Here is a 17,120-nt window from a genome sequence, read left to right on the forward strand (position 1 = left end):
ATCTGTTGATATATCAATATAATATAACCTCCAGATCCACCTCAGAGAGCTGTATGGTGTCCTTATGGAATAATTGGTAGCAACACTAGGTTGTCATCTTCTGGGTAGATCCTTATGGAGAGGAAATGGGGCACAATCAGTGGATTTAATAGATGTTTGTTGGCAGCTGTGGAATAGTGAGACTTGAAAATATGAATTCTGAGCCAGACAGTGGAAGGATGCATTGGTCTGGTGGATATATACTCTTTGTCTTTTTGTTCCCTCTTTTGAGACAGTCCATATCCTGATCCTGTCTTATTTCATCCAGAGCTCCTTACCCCACTTCCATTTTTATTCTCAGGCATTTAATTTTAATCCTGCCTTCTTGACAAAGAAATCCTAGCATTCTACCCTTCAGCCATCCTATTTCTCTCCACTAGCTATTCCTGGTCTTGTCTTCCCACTGACACAGTCTGAATCCCAGCCTTTGGACTTCCAAAATTTTGGGGCTCTGCTTCCTCTTCTGCCCAAGATTATTTGTCTGTGGACAAATAAATTTTAGGTCCTGCCTTCTTCTCAAATCTGCCTTCTCCTTTCATTCCTTACCCTTTTTTCCCCTTTCTTTTGTCAGTTCTCCATTAGTCACCTTGCTTCCTTAGTCCCAGCCTCAATTCCTCCTAACCCAGTAGCTCCTTGTCTGCCTCTGGAAAGTAGTTGGTTTCCATGATTTCCTCTGTGTCAAGTGAGCAGTTTCATTTTCCTTGCACCCAGCACGGAATCATTAAATAAACAGCCACACACTCCCATCGTGCTTTTTTCTTGGCTGGAGGATGCCAGGAGAGGCAAGAAGGATGTAGGGCAGAGAGCTGGTATGTTTGATAGTGTTGATTTCAGACACATCCTTTCACTTCTTGACAAGGGCCTTATGACATCAGGTAAACAGGGCAGGGAAGTGCAATTGTTTGGGGTTTTTAAAAAATCTTTGTACTCGATTTAAAGCACACTCTACAACAACTTCACCTTTTTTTTAAACTTATTTAAAACATTTGAGCTTACTGTGTCCTTTAAAGTCTTGCAGGTCTAACTCTGCAAGGCTGGAGCCTGATATATTCAAGTGGGATCAGTCCTATTTCTTGTGATTGGCAAACACAGCTCTTCTGAAAGGGGAATGGAGTTGTAAGATAAACATTGTTTTTGCAGTCTGCAGCCGTTTTTGACTCTGAAGTGAATTGGTAACTTGTTTTCTTTGCTGTAAATTTTGAGCAGGAAAGAGCACTTGATAAGCAGAACTTGTTAAGTACCAGTACTTGTTAGGCAATTGCCATTTACCTGCTTTTTTCTGCACATAAAAACAACAGTCTTGGGAGGCAGGGTCAGTGCAAGACTGTATTCATTCTGAGTGCATTCTGAAGTGCCTCAAGGTCTAGTAGAAGCAGAACACTTCTCTGGAGTCATTTGTGTGTGTGTTCTGCTCCAACCACTGCTTTCCCCATTTTTTTCCCTTTCCTTCCCTGCCTTTTCCCCACCCCTTTCTGCTGGATAAATAAAAGTGGTTCAGTTTGCATGACAATCTGGTTCTCTGTGAGTTTTCCCCAGGTTTCTTCTAGTGATTGTACTATAGAGGATATTGAGTTTGACCCAGATTTAATAAACTGTGATGTGCTTGTGGGACATTGCCAAAATCCTTGCTCTCAACCTGCAGTTCTGTGGATGCTATTCTCCAAGAGTTGGCTTTCTGTATCTCTGGTTTTTAACAACGCTGCTGTTGAAAAGCTTCACCAAATAGTAAAGTTAAGAGTGCTTTTTTTTCAGTACCTGGGCTTCTGATCATAACCTGATCTTAAGGGTGGAAAAGAGGACATTTACTACGATCAGTGCCCTTTCACTTACTGGATTGATCCATATTTTAAGCACTGATTTAAAGTCAGAGATTTCAGTATTCCTGATAAATAGAGGGATGGCGTTTGTTAGCAGAATAAATTTCCAAAGTGTCATGCTTGTAACTTGTGAGGGCAAGTTCCACAGAACTGAGATTGGCCTCAGAGCTGGGGTTTTCTGTCCATTGTTGTTGTTTTCCAAACCACTGTGATTAGTCAGCAATGTAGAAATCCAAGGCTTTGGATGCAAAGTTTGCAAATGATGTGATCCCACTTGGTCAGTGGTATATCTGTTCAAGTAAATTTAACTTGCATTGACTCACCACTTCTCAGAAATCATCACAGCTCTCATATCAAAAAACAGAGGCAAACAGTGAAGGGGATCAGTGTGAGCTGTAGCCTGGGGATAATGGGGTCTGCCACCCCAAACTCTGTGCCGTGCTTTTTCGTCCTGATCGATCATTTTGACCACCGGGCTTGTGATTGTGAAGAAGTGTTATGGAGCTAGAGAGGAAAAGGACAAAACCAGACTGAAGAATTGCTCTTTAATCAACAGGTAAACGAAGATTAGAAAAGAATGCAGCAGTCCAATGTAGCTTCTGTAACAAAGAACAATGTGCAGTGAAAATGAACATAGTGGCTATACAATTTCTGGTCCTTGTTTTGAAGAGACTTTGAAGCTATGGTATTTATTCTTCACCTGGCTCTTGGTTTCCACCACTGTAGCAAAGTCTACAATCTCTCAAGAGTACTGTGACAAACAAGGTCATTCTTGTGGCTTTTTTACACAGAAGCAAAGTAATTCTGGTCAGTTTATTGATGGGGTGTGTCTGGTGTGCAAGGCAGAGCTTCTGCATCTTGAGAATGTTCAGTGTGCTTAGGAACTCCTTTCCTTAATAAGCTGCAGCTCCTGCCTTCAAACCATGCTCTGGCTTGCAAGCAGCTGGGACTGCTTTACAAGGCTTTGCACAAAAGAAGAGTTGGCTTGTGGCACTGAAAGGGAGCAACTCGTGACTAACATAGTCTGTTGGCAGCTTTATCCCTCTGGTGAAAAAAAATGGGAATTTTCTGTCCAGAGGCTATAGCCACACCTTACTTGCTGGCAGCACAGCACCCTAAAAAGGGGAGATTATAGAAATGGTTCTTCTCTTGCCCTTCAGCTCCTTCCAAACAAACTGCTTCAGTGGGTATTGCTGCTGCCAGAACTTCTCCATGTTGTGGGTGAATACCTGTGTCAGTATATTTTTGGTGGTGAAGGGGACTTAAACAGAAAGGGAGGTTAGATTTGTTGAGGTTTTTCTAATTTGCACAACAAATGGGTTTTTCCCTATCTGGCCCTGGCTCCACATCCAGAAAAATTGTCTTGTAGTGATGATCCTATTTGTAATTTAATGAGACTGGGAGGTGGTGATTTCTCTTCTCTAAACAATGCAATAATATTAATAAAAGTAATGATAATAATACTATTTACTGTAGGATTAGTAATGGCTTTTGGAGCAATAAGCCATAAAATAAGCTTTAGAGAACCACGGGAAGTAAACTTTAAGGTTGCACTTTGTTCTTGCTGTTAAGGATCCTCCAATACATAAGGAAGACTTTCTAAAGCCTTGCTAATCATCCTACTTTGGACAGAAATTGTTTCAAAAGAATTGCAATGATCATAACCTGTATTCACCAATTTAATTAACTGTAATTTACATCTAGAGTAGCTGGAAAGGATCTTAATTGCAAAGGTTATGTTTATTATCTTACTGAAAAAACATGTTGACTTTTGTAGTAGCAGGATTAGTGTAGATACCATGGACTTTGTAACTTGATTCAAGGACAAATTTTCTTTAGACAAGAGTGGGAAGATAACTAAGAGCAGGGGAGGAAATTGCAGTTGTGAGGAGTGAGCTCTGCTGTGTGATCCCTGGGGCTTTTTACTGGAGACCAAAGCTGGTATCCTCTCCTAGTATCAGACCACTTGCTTGCTGATGACAAAGCTAGCAGTGTATGGCTATTTCACAATGAGATGAATGATATTTTCACATACTGGGTATCTCCTTTCAGCTCAAATATGGAAAACTGGAAGCTCCTCACCAAGTCTCTATGTCCATGGCCTGAAATGTATCAAATCCCCCCAGCCCCCTGTTCTGAATGAAATCTCTTGTGGATTTTTTCCATAGTTAAATCTCCATCTCCCTGGCCACCATCAAAACACTGGTTAGACCAAGTTAGAGTATTAAAGCTTTTAGCTTAAAGAATTAATTTGAATAAGATAGGATGGGAAATAAAAAATATTTACCAAGTATCATGCACTAAATGCTCTGCTTTGTGTGGAAGCATATTCTTCACCATACCTCTGTGGTTTGGGGTTTTTCTTGTTTGGTTTTGCTTTTGTAACCTGATCTGTGAAATGGCAGTTGTAGGAAAAAAAGCCTTAGTATTTTTCTATTTTAAATGAAGAAGTTGGAAAATTCAGAACAGCTGTAATTAATGTTCTGGTGCTTTCTAGATGTTGTTGGTACAGTGCTTTATTTGTAGCTGTCCTATGGCCAGCTGTGGCACCTCTCCTGATGTTGCCCCTTCCTGCTTCCAGTGCAGAGGTTTCTTCTTCTGAGAAAACCCTGCTGCTCAGTCACAGGCTTTGAAGCTGGTGTGCTCTCCCTCTTGCTCCAGTGTGTCATCCATGTGCTGGTCTAGTTCTGTGATGGTCCCTTCTAAAGCCTTCCCAGTCCACTGGTACTCTAATTTTGTAGAGCTTTCTGTGAACCACAAACATCAAACTCTGCTGACTTCTCCAAAATGAGTGTTATTCTTACCATACTGTTGTTGTGGAGTTTATGCCTTTTCCCAACACAGAAATGCCTCCTCTTTATAAATGCAGTTGTGCCCTGAGCCCAAAGTGTTCCATTCTGGTAGCTCTGATGTTTCAGAGTTCATCATCTCCCTGGTGCACATTCTCCTGTAACTATTAGTGATATTGGTTACTGCCTACTGTTTATCTCTGTAACGTTAAGTACCACTGAAAAGCAAATTCTTGGTGTTAAAGAGGCTGAACCTTTTGAGACATGAGAAATGCTTGTCCTTCGCTGGCTGATGGAAAAGATGATAAAGATTCAGTAAGGCACTGGTACTAACAGGACTTGTAAGCCTTAAAATGCTTTGTGGAATGAGAATGCCAAGGGAGAGCTTTAAATTTACTGGTTTAACTCTGCAGAGTCCTCAGCTGGTCACTGCCCCCACAGACCCCGATGTGAACCACTGTCTGTGTAAAAGCCTTTTCCCCCCTAAGCACAGCAATCTGGTGGGGTACCTGTGTACTCACCATACCTGACACAGCAGACCCTGGCAGGCTGGTTCCATGGTAATCAGATTCTCCCTGTGGTGTTCCCTGTCTGAAGACATTCTATCCCATTACAAAGGACACTTTTACCATCAGTGGATGCTGCCACGGTAATAAGAGCATGGTCCTGATAGAGCTGAAGGTAGGGTGGCTGCTTACAGCTGGTGTCTTATGCATGCAGGTGAGACTTACTGTAACTCTGCTTGAAATCTGACATTTATCAGCAGAAGTTAAATACATGTCTCTACTCGTCCTGACATCTGGGTTGCAAAGCTTTTGGTTAAAGACCTTGCACCTGCAAACTGTACATTAGGAAAAGTGCAGTAACAGTAACCTCCTGCCTGGTATTTGTACAGCTCAGTAAGAGTTCACCAGTACCTCAGTCTACCTCTTACCTGTTATCTGTGCTTATTAGGGACATTATTCATCTGTAGACTGTATCCCTTGTTTCTGCTTCTCCATTTCTTGTATTTTTTCTTTTCTTTTTCTTCTTGTGTTTCCTTTCTTTCTCACTCTTATGCTTTTTGTCCTTTGCTTGTCTTTTATTTCACCCCTTTCCTCCTCTTCCGTTCCACTTCCAACTTCCTCTTCCTCTCCTGCCTCTTCCTCTTCCTCGTTTGGTCCTATTGAAGTTGAGCCCAATGGCGGGACACCACGTCGTAGACCTCTCTCCTTCTGCCCTTGCTGTGCCCATGAAGGTAACGTAACCTCACACACCCCTGTCCTCCTGCCCACAGCTGGGTTCTCATAGCAGCACTAGTCAGCTAGTGACCACAGGGCCCCCAGCCCTTTTCTTGCTGTGTCCCCAAGCCAACCTTGTCTATAGCTACCTGGTAACCAGCTTCTCTGAGCCTGTGGCAAGCTGTTAAAGGTACAGTATCCCTTTTGCTAGTCCCAGCTGTGCAACAGAAGGTGCGGTGACTGGGAGGGACAATGGGCAGCAGCTGTGGTGGGACCAGAAGTGTCACACTCAAAAGTTTCTATTTTCATTTGGTGGCTTCAATTACTCTAGTCCTCCTGAAACATGTTTGGAAGGTGGGGTAAGGGAATGACAATCTGTTTCCTTAAATACAGCCTTTTAATTAGCATATAGGGATTAAAGGAATACTGTGTCTTTATAAGGACTGATTTGAAAAACATCCGTGAACTTTAAAAACCAACAGACCTTAAGTTAGACTAGTTCTCCCTCATCTGTCTTGCTGAGTGCATTCTTTAACTATCCCAAATGGAGTTTGCTGTAGAGTTTCCATTGCCAAGGCATGGGGAAGGGGTTGTTTTATGTGTGTTCATGGTGTAATTTTGCTAACCACTTATCTGCTTTCCATAGTGCTCCCTCACATCAGTTGTCAGTGCTCCCTTTCCAGTCCTCCCATTATTCCTCTACTCATTGGCTGTTTAAAAATACGTATTCCATAGGTCAGTAGCATTGTGTTTTTGGCTTTTTCTTAGAGGCATTTGTTTTTTATACATCCTGGCATTGGAAAGGAAGGGGAGACTTCCCAGTGTTTTCATGGCGCCACAGCACTGGACATCTGCATGTACAGTCTCCCTCTCCTGTCGCCACGTGGGCATATTGTGCAGAGATGCTCAGAAAGGAATGCTTGGAACTGAGCAACACACTGCTATAAAGTCCTCAGGGGCTCTTAGGGTGGTACAGCCCAGCCTGGTGTTCCCCCAGGGGCTGCTATGACACATTTCCAAAGGCAGCCCAAGCTGCAGCTTACTAGGAGTTGTAGGCTCTCCCTTGTGTAACTGCAGGGCAGCGCTTCTCTGACTACTGAGGATGAGGCAGGGCATGGCTCTGAATTAAGTAGCCATTAATGTGGTATGGGTCTGAATTAAGTAGCCATTAATGTGGTATTTGTGCTGTGTCTGTGTCGTAGAGTTTGAATAGTGAGCTTGCTGCTTGATTAATTTAGCATTAGATGGACTGTTTGAGAGTTTTTGTTCTTATGTAGGGAGTACCTATCCACAATAACAAGCAGAGACAGGGGTGTTAGTTACCTTGGGATGCCTAGGGCACGTGCAGTGCAAGCTGATGGGATGCAGCAATCCAAAAGTGCTGCTCAGCCTCATTTGAGGCCTTGCTCCTGCTTCTACTGCCACACAGGCAGCAATGTTGCCACTGGCCTTGATGGGGTCTGGTGTTAATCACAGCATTCAGGTGCAGGTGGTTCAATGTGGAATAAGTGGCCCAGACCAAGAGCTTACCAGGAGGAGCCTCCTTGGTAAGTTCTTGTGTTTGCTAAATATCAACAGAAGGCTTTGGGAACAGCATTCTGCATTTATTCCACATGACTCCTGACAGACACAAAACTCATCAGTGGACTTTGAGTTAGTTTAGGAGTTTGTTCTAAAATAAAAGGACTGGCAAAGAGTTCTGTACTGGGTGGTCAAGGCCCAAGGTTTCTTTATTCTTTTTTCATATTAGCAAATGTGTCTGGGGGTTCCTTTTCTTTCTAGTGCTGGTATGCAGTACAGTAGAATTAGTTTCTGTGTTCACTGTGCAGGGGGATCTTCAAGATGAATAGATATGTGTGGCTAGGAGGAGCAGTCAGAAAAGATTTACTTAACTGTTGAAAAAAGAAGAGACAAGATGTTATTTTTGGCTAGTAAAAAAAAACTTGAGGACATGTAACTGAAGAAAACAAAGGTAAAACACATGGAGTGGCAATTGAATCCTTTTCTGATGAGCATACATTTAAGTAGCTGGCATGAGCATCTATAAAATTCTTCTAATGAAAGGAAAAGTTAAATACTCATAGAAATTGGGGCTTTCTGCAGTAAGAGTGAGGAAGAAACAAGTAATCACAAGAATATCAGAAACAAAAAAAAAGTAGGCTCCAAAGAGAAGAGAATCATTTTGGAGGTGACTTCCACTCAGCTGAGTGCTGTAGGCAAAGTGAACGGACCCGGCTTGGGAGTGCTCTGGCAGCATCTTGCTCGGCTTTCTTTGCACATTTTGCCCCATTGTTGTTTTTGCAGTTTGGGCTTGTAAGGATTGCAGGGCGTTACCTGAAAATTTACCAGGTTTCTTTCTTGGCAGGCATGGGTAAGAAGGATGACCCCAAGCTGATGCAGGAGTGGTTCAAGCTGGTGCAGGAGAAGAATGCCTTGGTTCGCTACGAGTCTGAACTGATGATATTGTGAGTGAATGTGGAAAAAATGGGGATTTTGTCATAAATAGCAGTGGAAGATCTGTCAGTATTGACTTCCCTGGAAGGCCAAGAGGTCAGCAGCCTCTTAGGCTGAGATAGGAATCCCAAAGTACATTTTAGAGGAGTGGTAGAAGAAAGAATAATATTGGTAAGGGACGAAAGTTCCAATTATTTGTGCACATGCAGAAGTACAGGTATGTGAGTCCTTCTCATGCTGTTGTTGTATAAAACGCATCCTGTTTGTGCAAGTGTTTTTGAGCTATGCAGAAATAACATGGGACTCCTGGTTTTGGTAAAGTTTTCTTCTAAGTAAAGCCAAAAGAATTTAATTCAGCCACCTTGCCTTGTGGCTCTCCTTTCTGCCTCTAGTGGGACCCCAGTGCCTCTCACATGGGCTCAGATGGTAAAGGTGTTTTCCTGTTAATGAAACGGGGGGCATTTTCTGTTCCTTCCAAATTCTGTTTCAGTGAATTTCTGTGCAAATTCACTGAACTTAATTTCTGAGTGTGTCAGCTCACCTCAGCAATGTGGAAGCTGATGGCCTTAGTGGCAGAAAAGTCCCAAGGTGGTGTTTGCAATAGCTTGATAGTGTCCTTAAGTAATAAGTAATTTGTTAATAAGTAACTTTTGTTTTAAAGTGGGAAGTAGCAGGGGATATGTAGAGGCATTGCAGATTTATTTGCTCTTTGACTCTGCTGTATATTTAGTTTGCTCCACTTTTGGCATTGCACTTCCTAGCTTCAGGCAAATAACGTGAAATGCTAAAAGTGCAATTAAAGCTTTTAAAAATACAGTTACATATCTTAAGTTATTGAAGAGTTGTTCCAAACTAGATTGGTAAAATGCACAGCAGATATCTAGAGAGGGAGCAGAAGCTGAGAATGAATATGAAGCAATGTATGCAGTATTTTATTACATCTGGAACTTGGATTTCTGCTCTTTTCCTTTTAGCGCTCGGGAGCTAGAACTGGAAGACAGGCAGAGTCGACTGCAGCAGGAACTCCGTGAGAGGATGGCAGTAGAAGGTGAGAGCAAAAGGGAATATTTCATGGATTGTATGTGTGTATTTCCAGCCTTGTGTATGCTCATAGTTCCTGATATCTCTGTAGATCACCTGAAGACAGATGAGGAGCTCTCGGAAGAGAAGAGGATCCTGAACGAAATGCTTGAAGTAGTGGAGCAGAGAGATTCCCTTGTGGCTCTCCTTGAGGAGCAGAGGCTTCGAGAAAAAGAAGAAGACAAGGACCTGGAGGCAGTCATGCTTTCCAAAGGTTTTAGCTTGAACTGGTCCTGAGCTTAGCACATTTACCTCTGCTGGTCTATGTTGTCCAGTTGGCCTACCCTGAGTTTGCCAGAATTACGTGGATAGGAAGATGTTGAAGGGGAAACCTCTGGAAGGTCCAACAGCATGCAAGGATTTGGTTTGAAGCACTCAGAAGCCTTTTGATAAGTGTGTTGGTTCCAGAAGCTTAAGTTTTACATGTCTGCAAGCCAAGTTGAAGAAATGAGTTGAGACTGTGGAGTCTCCTTGAGGTCCTGTACGATGGACCATATTTTGTGTGTGGTAGGAGGGAGGGGGGAATAATCCATGTGTGGGGAAGGAGGTTAAGGGAAGAAGTACCCTTAACTACATTGGATATAAGGCAGTCCATTCCTTTCCCATTTTTACTACACCAGTTCTAATAAAAGGGAGGAAAGTGGCAACCTTTCCTGAAAAACCACAGCAGCCTGTAGCAGTGGAGTCAGCTGTCCAAGAGAGCTCCAGAAGCCCAGGGCAACACCTTCTTTGCTTTAGTCTTCCTCCCCACCAAAGAAACCTGCAGTTGATCCTTATGCATGGATATGAAGAAATACAAGACAGAGAAGATACTGCTATGTGTGATGGAACTCTCTGCCTCTTGGTTTTTGGAGAGAAGTGGGCATCAGTGGACTCTTTCCCTACCTTAGCCTCCTGAATCTTCTTGTGGGGAACAAGGGGAGCAGAAGAGAGAGGGAAGATGCCCGCCTGCTTTGCTACACTGGAGAGGCAGCTACTGCTGGCCTTAGTCTTCATGGCCACAGCTCAGAGGCTGGTGGGCTTCCTTGTTCTGTTTTTATTGTGACTGTTTTGACACTGGAAAATACTGCTGTGGGACAGTGGTAAGTGTGTGCTGGGGCAGGGGTGTTCCCAGGCAGCATTCCCTGGTTATTAGGCCCCCTAAAAGGGAGAAGCCCTTAAGTGACTGAACCACCATTAAGACTTTTCAGTGTTTTTATTTTTTTTCTCTGTATTTTGTTTTTGCACATTGGAAACAAAGCTTAAGACCTGCCTGGGCCCTCAGTCACTTTGACCCTTTTATGTCAATTAACTTATTTTTTTAATACTTGAAAGAAGATTCATTTTTGTATCTTTTAGGAAAAAAAATGGACGAGTGATGGGTGTGTGTGCCTGCTGCATCCTACAACTTCCACTTCAAAATTACTGGACGTTGTTACCTGTGGCTATTTATTAGTGTTCTTAATAATAATTTGATTGTTACACATATTTGATTGTGGAGGGAGTGTTTTAACTCTGTTAGAGAAAGACACTACTGCGGATTGGTCCCTGCTTCACAGCAAGGGCAGCCTTTATGTACCCATGGATGCATCCTGCCCTAGGAGTTTTCATCTATGAAAAAATCCTGTGCACTCATGGAGTTTAATAATCTATTTGTGTTCTTAGCATCCTTTTCTTCCACATCCCACATTCTCTCTTTTGGACTAACAAACTTATATTTATTTAAATTTTGCATTTTTATAACAAGAAAGCCAAAACTGTGAGGTAGAAATATCCCATATGTCTCTTCCTCACTGAAAGAGGGGATCCTCACAGTCCTGATACAGTTTGAGGTATTTCCATGAAAACAAAACCAGCACATTTCCTGCTGCATCTATTGGAAGAAGCTCCTTTTGGCCCAGTTAGTGAATCTGCTGCTTTTCAGCCAGGAGGGTCATGACTGTAACCACATGATGACTGATGAGCAGGATGTGCACTGAGCAGCTCAGCCCCACTCCCTGTGGGACAGACTCCCCGGGCAAGCCATGTCCTTAACCTATCCTGCAGAGCTGAAGCAGCACCGTGCACTGGGGATGGGTCCCATCCTTCACACGATGTGTCCAGAGGGTTTCCCTCCTTGGGATGCAGACTGTGTTCTTTTCCTGTTCAAGAAGTACCAAGGCTGCTTTCTGAAGTCTCTGAGAACGAGTCCCATTCCCAAGCACATTTGTACAGCCTACTGACTCTGCCAGCTTGGATTGACACTGCCGGTGCGAGGCACCCCAGCAGGGCTGAACATTCTTCAGTCTTTTGCCCTGGCACAGAAGTTTGCAAGGTTTCTTTCTGTTGGCTCTCTACCTCCTTCAGAGGGGTCTCCTGTAAGCCAAGGCCTATGATTTGAATTCACCTCTGACTTGGGAGAATGCCCCAGGCTGAGGGAGAATGGGTAGGAGTGTCCATGGGGACTCTGAGCAGTGCTGGTTGCTAACTGTGGAAACTCCTGTTTTCCACCCAAAGTGTTCTCCCTTTATTCCACATAAGGCATTACAAATTAATTCCAGATACTTGTGAAACCAAGCAGACAGACAGGCAGCTGCAGTGCTACTTCATAACTGTGTGTGTTTAGCAAGTGGTACCTGCCATTCCAGCATCCCAGAGCATTGGCTTTACCAGCAGGATGTCTAACAAACAGAATTCCCTCCTGTTTGCTGGTGCAGGGCCTGCTGCCCAAGTGAGACTGGCAATGGTAGTTTACAGTCTGCATTTGAGGGGCAACTGGAAGCTGGAGTGCAGAAAGAGGGAAGAAAGATGGAAAGTTTACTGTAAATTGTCTCATGCAGAGAATTGGCCTCAGACCATTTTATAGTGCACTGGGTATATGGACCACATCTAACTTGTAACAAAAGGTCATTGAATGTGAGCTGTAGAACTAAAAGAAGTCCTGAAGAAGAAACAGCAGATGGTTTCCCTTTCATGCTGAGGGACATTGGCCAGATCTTTCCAATGCTGAAGAGGGAGATCACTTCAGGATGTAATACCTTATTGCACAGAAAACCCACATATTCTAACCCTAAACTCTTTGGGTTGTGCTGAAGGCCTCCAGCAGCGAGAATGAAAACAAAGAGCTAACATCGCACACACAAATTGATTAAAATACACAAAAGGGAATGTTAAAAGGCCTTTTAATATCAAAATGGTTGTAAAAGGCACAACTTGTTATTTGCTGTTCAGTTGCACTTTAAGAATATGACTTGCATATCAGATAGTGGGTTTTTTTACTCTCTGAATATTTTTAATTCAAATTTTGTATTTTTAAAGCTGAAGAAGGTTCTTGTGAGCACAAGATTCCTTATTTGTATCCGAATCCGAGCAGGATGTTGTAGCTCTTTGCGCTGCCCCCAGCGCGCACTCAGCCACGTGCGTTCAATGACGTTTGTCCATTTCACGTGTGAGGAGAACCAGGGGACCCTCAGCTCCTCAGATGTGGGCACACAAGGGTGGCTGTCCCCAGGTGACGCGGTCCTGACCCGGGGCTGGCTGTGCTTCATCCCGGCAGCAGGTGGGAAGAGAGCCAAGCTTGGAACCTGAGCCGTGCTGGTTCTGAAATGGGCACACGGAGGATGGGGCAAGCCCTTCAGCCCCCTGCGGGGAAGGGAGGGGAACACCAGCTCCTGGGAGGAAATGCCCAGGAGGTAAATGGAGATGGGGGAGTGAGGACTGCCAGAACAACTAATCTGCTGTTTTCACAGTATCATTTTTTTTTTAAACTGTTCTGTTCCTTTTAACCATATTCTCATTAAAAGTCACAACTGGCTGTAAAATTCTGAGCTTCGGAGAACTAATGTGTGGGGAGGTGACAAGACATTTCAGCTCCAACTTTCAGACATATTCCTTCTTTCAGTTAATCAATACCCCCTGGTCTCACTAGGGCATGTTATAAACTGCATTGCTGAACATATTTTAGAGCAAACCGCAAGTTTTAAAAGTCTGTCCTTCTCTCTCTGTCTCTGCATTTTCTGTAAATATTTGTTTGTATGTAAAGGCACCAGTGGATCCTTGGGCTACCCCCATGGTCGAGAATCTGAGTTTTGTGCAATGCCTAGGCCTCTGTTAGAACACGGTGCTTGCGTAGAGCTAGTCACCACATTTGTGTGCACTCTGGTGGGTTTTAATATTTTTATACATCCTAATCCTGAACGTTATGAAGTATTCTAAGTGGTCTAGACAGCATGATCTAGAGCAGCCGGCAGTTCCCTTTTGTGAGCAGCTACACCTTGTTTGGTTAACATTCTTCTAAAATGAGTTTTCCATTAAGTGTTTACACCACACACCGGTGGATTGAGAGAGGTGTTGTTGCATTGTAAAATCTCCCATGTGCAAACTGAAAAGCTGCAATGGGAATTTCAGTTGTCACTGTCTGCAAGGAAGAGAGCTCTAAAGCATACTAAAAACCAGTCTGTATATAATTCACAAAGAAAGAGATCGCTGGCTGTTGACCTTTGCAAAGTAACAGAGATGGGAAGCTTTCAAAAAGTTCCTGCTTTTGGATTGTGCTACCCTGCTACCCTGCCTGTACATGCCTACTACTAGGCGGGGTAGCAGGCAGATGAGGATGTGACTGAAAGCAGATGTGAAGGGGAGGATGCCATGTTCTGATGGCATTGCAGTAATTTCAATACTCTGTATCTGTGGGTGCATGCGTGTGTGTGTGAAGTCTACTCCAGGCAAAGGGAGTTGCTTTGGCATCTGCCCTTTTGTATGAACGTGAACTCTGATATTCAGATTGTTCAAGGCGCTTACGGTTGGCATGTATGGAGCGTTAACAGAAAAGCGAATACCCTACCTGTACAAAACCAACTCTGTTCCAGCCTGTTTTCTTCTATTTGGTTGTGTTTTATCGTTTGTTTTTATGCACACTTGCTTCATTGGTGTTGAGATTTTAGCACCTCAGATGGCCAACTGAACTAAAAAAAAAAAAAAAAAATAAAGTCATTAATTATTTTTTCTTTTTTGCTGGTGGCGCTATTGTTTCTTTCCTCTGATGTCATTTCTTTGGTTGATGATTGATAAGGACCTGAGAGGAGGTGATCTAGAGATAAATCTGGGTGTTAAAGTGCCTGCCTTCAATTACTCTTTTGCTGACTCACTCTCAGCCACTCTGGATTATCTGATGAAAAAAAATCAACAAACATCCCCAGTACCCGTGCATATTCTACATTGTTTCTTCAGATTCTCAGTGAAGTTACTACAAATAGCCAAGAAGGGATGAAGGTAATATAAATTGGGTTATAGAAATTAGGATTTCATTTTTGTAGCTGAAGCTCACTTCCTCAGCCTGCAGTACTAGCCTGAACATCCGGTGTAGCATGATGGTCATGTAGCAGCATTCAGGATAATATGGGGAGAATTACATCAATGCCTCTGTGTTGACTTTTTAAAAAAATTTTTTTTCTAAGAAGCAGAAGTTTTACACAGGGTGATGGGGGAAATCCCAAACAATGTGTTTCATTTTGCCAGCTGGGGAAATCCCAAACAATGTGTTTCATTTTCCTGACGCTCCACCATTCTTAAAAAAAAAAACAAAACAAAAAACAAAGGATAAACCCTGGTGTTCCTATGGTGGTGTGATAAAAGGAAACCTATTACTGCAGCGGGAGGATGACAGCCTTGGATTTCCCCTTGCCTGCAGGCTGCCTGGGGGCTGGGTGAGCAGGCTCTGCTGCAGGTGGCAGGAATGACAGCTCTCATTTGTGCAGCTCAGCAGGGCAGTAGCTCACTGCTTACGTTTCAAACCTTACAATTCTTCCTGTTCTTTTGGTCTCTTGCTCTCCCCCATAGTAGTGGGAATAAAAATAGTAGTGGGAGAAAGCTGTGGTTACCCAGGGATGGGGGATCTTTCTGCTGTCAGAAGGCCAGTCATGAGAATTTCTCACTTGATGCCAGAAGAAAAGTGGAATGTCTAGAAAGTGACTGCTGGACTCTGGGACACAGGAGGTTGGCTCACATCCATAGTTTCCAACACTTTATCGTGGTTTTTTTAAGTTATATTGCAAATTTGTTAATTCTCAATCCCCATTAGGAACAAAGACATTCTGCTGTTGTACAAACTCTGGATGGAACAATGGGTCTAGGAAGAGCTTTATCTGTTCCTAGCTTGGGCAAAACCTATGCCAGCCCTTCAAGATGAGTGCTCCTGCACAGATTAGCTCTGAAATTGCACCCGGGAAAGACCCTGTAACAAGTAAACCCCACCCCAGGAGCTCAGCCTGGTGGCAGCTGCTGCTTTCCTTTTCCCTAGATAATGAAAGTAGCTTCCAGAAGCCTCTGACCCTTTCCACAAGTGGCATTCCATGCCCAGGAAGCTGCCTAACTCACCCTGCGAGTTCCCCTTGGCACAGAACCACAACCCCTCCGTGCAGAGGTGAGGAAATTACCGAGGTGGGAGGGTGAATGTTCCCTCAGAAGCAGAGGAGGAAGGTTGTCAGTGGGTTCATCAAGAAGTGTGCAGAGCCTCTTTCTGGCAGCAGCAGATATATTTTATCTTAAACAGCCCTCCTGTATAAGCTACAGGAGCTTGTGTAAGCTTGTATAAGCTACTCAGCCTGGCTAAAGACAATGAATGTAACTTGTCAGGAAAAATAACTAAGGGAAAGTCATTCCTCCAATCCCCCTGCCATTCTGGCTTTCCTCATGTTTTATAGGGTTTTTTTTGAAGAGTCCTCACCATCAGTGCTGTGACAGCAATTAGCAACTGCATTTTTAAGTCACACATACTGGAGAATGAATACCTAATCCTGTAAGGATTCTACCTGGCCACACATCTCTTAAGAACTCCAGCAGGTCCTGAGTGTATCTTTCTGCTTTAAATCCTAAGCATCGGCAGCAATGGAGCAGTTAGCAGAAAAATGACCCTATAGTGGGTGAAAGCAACAGTGCTGGCATGTGGCTGTATCTCCTCCTGGAGCCACAGGAAAGAAGGGGCCTCATGCTTCATTTATAGATACTGCTTAAGGGATATGATGAAGAGTTGCCGCCTTCCTTAGCCTGCATCTTTTTACAAGCACTCAAAATAAGGAACAAAAAAAAAAAATCCCTGCTCCGGAAAAAGTGCCATTTGGCCTTGGCACCTTGGTAACAGTATGAATGCCTGTGGATACCAGGAAAGTGGATAAACTAGTATTTCCTAACCTGCTGAGGGTGCTTTTCTGCATGTCTCAGGTGCAGAAATCACATGCCTTTCTGTAAGCCAGAGATAACATCTCTTTCTGGTTATTCACATGTTCTATATAAATATATGATCCATATTACTCAGCTACCAGAAACAAACGGATATAAAAAAACCTCACAGTGATTTCTCAAATAAACAAACACACTGGGCAGAAGGGACAGAGGGGGACAGTGCTGACTTTGCAGGACAAAGCAGCTTCAGGAAAGAGAAACTTCAGTTCCTTGAAATTTACATATTTGTGTGTCATTCTTTTCTTCCCAACACTATTCCTAGTGGGAAGCCAACATGGTGCAAACATGAATCAGAATTGGCTCTGTTTCTTAGAATCACAGACTTTAAAAAGCGCCAGCGCCCTAAGGTCAGGCACCCCAGCATACTCAGCTCATCCAAAGTCTGAGCGTGGCACTGGCACCGTGACTGGGCACGTTAGGAAGGAAAATGTGTCAGGAAGGACATCTGTACTGAATGCCAGGTAACCATTGCTCTAGACAGAGCTACGTTGAAGTGTAAGGCTGTATTAAATAGTAATTAGTTG

General features: G+C 43.4%; 1 protein-coding gene across 19 annotated transcripts in view; it reads left to right on the forward strand.

Annotated features, from left to right (window-relative positions):
* MICAL3 (microtubule associated monooxygenase, calponin and LIM domain containing 3) overlaps positions 1-14,366 on the forward strand; it is a 174,249-nt gene extending 159,883 nt beyond the window's left edge. For 15 of the 19 annotated variants that reach the window (XM_077178155.1, XM_077178172.1, XM_077178165.1 and 12 more), the window contains 4 exons: positions 5,817-5,882; positions 8,231-8,330; positions 9,294-9,367; positions 9,452-14,366. In XM_077178155.1, coding sequence (XP_077034270.1) covers positions 5,817-5,882; positions 8,231-8,330; positions 9,294-9,367; positions 9,452-9,636 — 425 coding nt within the window. In that variant the 3' untranslated portion in view covers positions 9,637-14,366. The remainder of the gene's footprint in view (positions 1-5,816; positions 5,883-8,230; positions 8,331-9,293; positions 9,368-9,451) is intronic. The other 4 variants (XM_077178158.1, XM_077178162.1, XM_077178161.1 and 1 more) reach the window with 1 other exon arrangement.
* Positions 14,367-17,120: the final 2,754 nt, after the last annotated feature.

Source organism: Agelaius phoeniceus, chromosome 5 (assembly GCF_051311805.1).
Source record: "Agelaius phoeniceus isolate bAgePho1 chromosome 5, bAgePho1.hap1, whole genome shotgun sequence".
Lineage (NCBI taxonomy): Eukaryota > Metazoa > Chordata > Aves > Passeriformes > Icteridae > Agelaius > Agelaius phoeniceus.